This window comes from Anneissia japonica, unplaced genomic scaffold (assembly GCF_011630105.1).
Source record: "Anneissia japonica isolate Jap-2015-1 unplaced genomic scaffold, ASM1163010v1 scaffold287931_len176634_cov123, whole genome shotgun sequence".
NCBI classification, from domain to species: domain Eukaryota; kingdom Metazoa; phylum Echinodermata; class Crinoidea; order Comatulida; family Comatulidae; genus Anneissia; species Anneissia japonica.
Genome location: NW_022706238.1, coordinates 171,480 through 176,928, shown reverse-complemented (window position 1 = coordinate 176,928; position 5,449 = coordinate 171,480). Strand labels below are relative to the sequence as shown.

Genomic DNA, 5,449 nt, shown 5'->3' with positions numbered 1-5,449 from the left:
GTGTTTCAGGTCCTCGGGGTCTGCCAGGTTTGAAAGGCGAGAAAGGATACAAACCAGTCCCAGCAGTTCCAGGTGAGGGAAAATACTGTTGATGGGGATTAGAACATCGATAAGATGATAATGATAGTAACGAGGAAGAGGAAGACGAATGACGAAAGGTTAAACATTAGTATACGACACATCGATTTGTTCGTGATGGTGATTGTAATTGGAAAATATGATGCTGATTTCGAAATAGTGGTGTTGATGATAATGATGACAATAACAATAAAAAATTACTATATATAATGATTTAAATATTGATGATAATGACAATGATTTTGAAGATTGTAAGTATGAAGATGGGATGGAGATGATGATGAATAATGTACAAGTATGGCATCATCTCTTGTGAATTAAATTATGTGAAAGCTCGTCTACATAAGATAGGAACTCAAAATGAAATAATAATTATATTCACCTTATAGGTGTACCAGGTATAACCGGATTAAACGGTGAACATGGATTTCCAGGAAGCAAGGGGGAAAAAGGTAATCTATAATTTTTCCGATATACACGAAGGTGTGTAAAGTTCATACTATAATTTGAAAATCCTGCTGTTAAACATATATTAGTGTATTATTGTAGTTAATAGGGAGTTTTCGATGCACGACGTTAACCTTAACTTTAACGGATGACGTTGACGTCATAATTTATTCATCTTGCGTTGCGGAGTACGTTAATTTCAGGATTTTACGTGCTCGACGTACGTTAGTTACGGGTGCGCATGCGTATTTCGATTTCTTTACAAAAATGGACGGAGCTATCGCGCTGCATGTTGGGAACTAACGTTAAAGTTAAGGTTAAGGTCGTGCGGTGAAAACTGCTTAATAATAATTAGGTAACCGTATTCATTATCGTTTGCGAAATATCCCGAATATTATTGTTATTACTTTTATTATTATTATTATTATCATCAACATCATTATCATCATTATCATTATTATTATAATTATTATTATTACTGTAATATTACTGTACCATTATCATTTTCATTTGTAGGCCTATTAATATTTCTAATATACATTACTATTATTTTTATGTGACCGAAATTTTTAATACAGTATATTAATCGCGCTGTTCATATACACAACCCTATGATGTTTATTCTCCTTACAGGTAGCCGGGGAATTATGGGATTGTCAGGTAACTACATTATCTGCGCTAATCTTTCAGATGTGCATTACTGTTTATAAATTATATTGTACTGTGAAAAGAAAAAAAATATATCTCTCCTATGCCTCACCCCTTGAATATTGTTGCTGAGGTCCAATAAAATGACAGCGTATCGAATGTAACAACTTGTGTTTGTGAAACAAGTGCGTATACCGTGCTTTGTTCTGATTGGTCAGTTGTTTAATTTGATTAACACATCTTGACAACTGGTACTTATTGTAAAATTATAACGATTAAACAAAAGTTAATATAACTATGACGTCATTATCACTGAAAACGCAAGCAAACGTTCGTTAATGACATTCAATTAACAAATCTATTAATTTCAAGGTGAACTTGGTGAAAAGGGAGAACAAGGTTCTCCGGGTGTTCAAGGAATCAAAGGTGAGTGTCTAAATCCGGGAACTCAATGCGTCGTACGACGGTGGTACGACTGCCAACGGCGGCGGAAGCTGGGGGCGGGGGCAGGGAGCCATTGGCCCACCCACATTTTATACTAGGGGGGGGGGGCGCCTGGCACCAGTGACAAACATTTTACGAACGCTGCAATGTCATTAGGATTATTTATTATTATTGTTATTGTTTATTTATTATTATTATTATTATTATTATTATTATTATTTGGTGCTTTATACACCTTGTTTTTTTGTGTCTTATAAGTTGACCTATTATTATCATTATAAAATATAGATTTTTGTTTTCATTTTCTAACGAGATGTATAGTTTAAAGTGTAACTGATTTCCGAGCTTAGCTTAAATAGAAGGGTAATTTTTATCCATCGGGGGAAAAGGAGGCTAAATTGTTCTTTTTTTTTAATGGAGATTATAAGGAAAATTATATTCAAATTTTAAGTCTAAGAGTGTAATTTCCAGCCATCTAGAGGTGCCATAATCACAAATGTTCTTGCCTCAGCCCAACCATGGTGGGGCTGATGTGGTATAGATTCTCCATCTGCTGAAAGTACCCAGTGGCGGATTCAAGGGGACCCAGACGACCCGCCCTCGCCCTCCTAAATTGTTCAATAAAAAAATGGAGATATAAAGATAATTATATTCAAATTTTATGTCTGGAAGTGCAATTTCCGGCCATCTAGAGGTGCCATAATCACAAATTTTTGATCTTCTATCTGTCCTCTCTGGGCCCTTCTATTTCGAATTCCTGGATCCGCCACTGGAAATTACAACAAATATGAAATCATATTACAGTAGCTTAATGCCTATAAAATAACTTATAAAATTCACCAAACTTCGTAAAATATCCGTAGCTTCCTGGAGGCTGCGCCCCCCAGGACCACCACCGGGGACCCTTGGCGGCCCTCTTGCCCCCAGCCTAGATGCTCGCTTCGCTCGCATACTCAACCTTATTAAATACCCCCCCCCCCACGTTCAAAAACGTTCCGCCGCCGTTGACGACTGCTCATATGTGTGAGCGATAGACGACGCCACGCCGTCTGCTGATGTCGGTGGCAGTCTGAACGCATCGTCATTAAAAACGATTCGATGGGCACACGTCGTGGCGTGACGTTCTCCATAGAATCGCCTTAAGCCTGTTTTCCACTAGGCGAATTCAATTTATTCGCGCGAATCGAAAACGTCGGCTTATGCGCATTCGCGTTCACATTTATATCGGAGTTGTTGATAAGCGAAGAAAATGCGCAACCAAAATGCGCAACCAACCAGATCTCAGGAAGCCAACCGACGCTGATTCACCTAGTGGAGAGGTTTTAGGACAGGATGGGTATAAAATTGGGTCAGAGGCAGCGATGGCCCCAGAAATTTGCCAACAAGGGGTCCGACGTGTCCAACGGAGGGGTCCGAACCAAGGCGACGACGAAGCCTTGGTCGACGGCTGGAATTAAACAAAATATTGTTAGGGGGTTCATGGGGCAAGTTTTTATGGCTTAATTTGGTCCTAAAATGTGCTTTTAGACCACTAAATTAGGGATTGGCAATCAAAATAGCGTTATTTGGATAGGCAAATTATTATTTATTTTAATTTATTTAATTGTTTTTTGTTTTTGATTTTGTTTTTTTTTTTTTGCAAAATCAATGACAACTCTGAAAGTACATGGACTATTAATAAATGCAATCTAGATATTAGAAGTTGAATTATATATACATAAAATACCATTAATAAGGAATGTAATAAAACTAATATAAATAAAAATCCTTGATATGAATCAAATTATTATATAATAAAATAATAATGATAATAAAATAATAGTAATTATTTTCATAATTATAATGCATCATTGGAGCAACATTTAAAAACAAAATTTTGGATTTAACACTGAGAGAGCCGCAACCAAATTTCGATGTTTCCAGCGTGCTTCCAATAACCTTCAATCACTGTCTTTATACCGCTTTATGTTCAGTTTTAATATTATTTTTTATACATGATCGCTGACGGACTGTAAAATCAAGATGTTTTCTAGCCAAAGATAGTTGGCGGACCGCTTACACCACAAAATAAAAAAATCCCGAGGAGTCGCACTAATTTTGAGCTGGACAAGTATAAAGCCTATAATAGATATAATCATGTACTAACACAATTACTAACTATGCCAATTCTAAAATAAATATAAGTTGTTAAATACTTTAAATAAACACCTATAGGTACACGTGTTAAGTGAAACATATTATGTGTAGAATCTATTTCGATCGTCACTATAATCAGGGAACAATGATATGTTCCCTGCTATAATTGAGAACACCTCCTTGATGATTTCAACAACAACCATACACAATTTAAGGCCTACATTTACTTTACACATGTATGTTTACCTTTGACAGGCGTTCAAGGCCCTCCAGGTAATAGAGGACTGAAAGGCGAAAAGGGTGAGTCGTATGTTAAGCCCAGACTGTCAAATTGTATTTTACAAAAACTTGTGGGATGCCTAAACATGGCTATGGTAACATCACATCATGATCATATATGCACAATCTAGACTATATATGGGCACATCATGACTATATTTATATGCACATCATTACTATAACTGAAAATTGTGATTAAGTGTCTAATACAGGCACGTACATTAAGCGGGATATATCAAGATTGTTAGTTAAATATCATTCAATATCGAATAAATAATTGCTATAAAATGTTCCTCCATGTTTGTCCATTTTTTGCAATTATTGTTTTGTTTATATAGGCCATCATTAATAAGACTCTACTCCTGCAGTTAATAGCCTTCATATACTATCATTTTTATGTGCGCAAATTAAATTTGCAATATTATTATTAATAGCATTTTTGTTATTGTTTCTGTTATTCTTGTAAATTTGGTTATTCTTGTTATTTTTATATTACTTATTATCATCACGTATTCGTTGTGTCATTAACGTCATCGTCGTAATCATCGTCATTGCCCATCGTCGCCGTCGTAGTTATTGTCATTTGTTTCACATTATTTAAATATACAAAAAGTTTATATATTACTGTATATTTTTGGTGCTTATCATTCATTTGACATTTTCTTAAATTATTAAAATGAGAATATTACTTCGGCAGGTAGCATTGGCGAAAAAGGACATCTTGGACCTCGCGGTCCTGTCGGACAAAAGGGTGACATGGGGTCTCGAGGGAGTAAAGGAGATACTGGATCACCAGGTATCACTGGTGCTAAAGGAGCCAAGGGGTCCCAGGGAAGCCGGGGTGTCAATGGTGCCATTGGCGCTAAGGGAAACCTGTCTCTTATACACATCTAGATGTGTATAAGAGACAGAATATATCTCTCCTATGCCTCACCCCTTGAATATTGTTGCTGAGGTCCAATAAAATGACAGCGTATCGAATGTAACAACTTGTGTTTGTGAAACAAGTGCGTATACCGTGCTTTGTTCTGATTGGTCAGTTGTTTAATTTGATTAACACATCTTGACAACTGGTACTTATTGTAAAATTATAACGATTAAACAAAAGTTAATATAAATATGACGTCATTATCACTGAAAACGCAAGCAAACGTTCGTTAATGACATTCAATTAACAAATCTATTAATTTCAAGGTGAACTTGGTGAAAAGGGAGAACAAGGTTCTCCGGGTGTTCAAGGAATCAAAGGTGAGTGTCTAAATCCGGGAACTCAATGCGTCGTACGACGGTGGTACGACTGCCAACGGCGGCGGAAGCTGGGGGCGGGGGCAGGGAGCCATTGGCCCACCCACATTTTATACTAGGGGGGGGGGGCGCCTGGCACCAGTGACAAACATTTTACGAACGCTGCAATGTC

The 5,449-nt window shown here is 36.8% G+C and overlaps 1 protein-coding gene across 1 annotated transcript in view; it reads left to right on the top strand.

Annotated features, from left to right (window-relative positions):
• Positions 1 to 9: 9 nt before the first annotated feature.
• The window catches only part of LOC117106075 (otolin-1-like), a gene marked incomplete at its 5' end in the record, with an annotated part of 7,443 nt that continues 2,003 nt past the window's right edge, over positions 10 to 5,449 (top strand). Inside the window, 7 exons of the mRNA XM_033247411.1 lie at positions 10 to 72; positions 468 to 530; positions 1,159 to 1,185; positions 1,546 to 1,599; positions 4,009 to 4,053; positions 4,730 to 4,828; positions 5,227 to 5,280. Of these exons, the coding sequence (XP_033103302.1) occupies positions 10 to 72; positions 468 to 530; positions 1,159 to 1,185; positions 1,546 to 1,599; positions 4,009 to 4,053; positions 4,730 to 4,828; positions 5,227 to 5,280 (405 nt within the window). The remainder of the gene's footprint in view (positions 73 to 467; positions 531 to 1,158; positions 1,186 to 1,545; positions 1,600 to 4,008; positions 4,054 to 4,729; positions 4,829 to 5,226; positions 5,281 to 5,449) is intronic.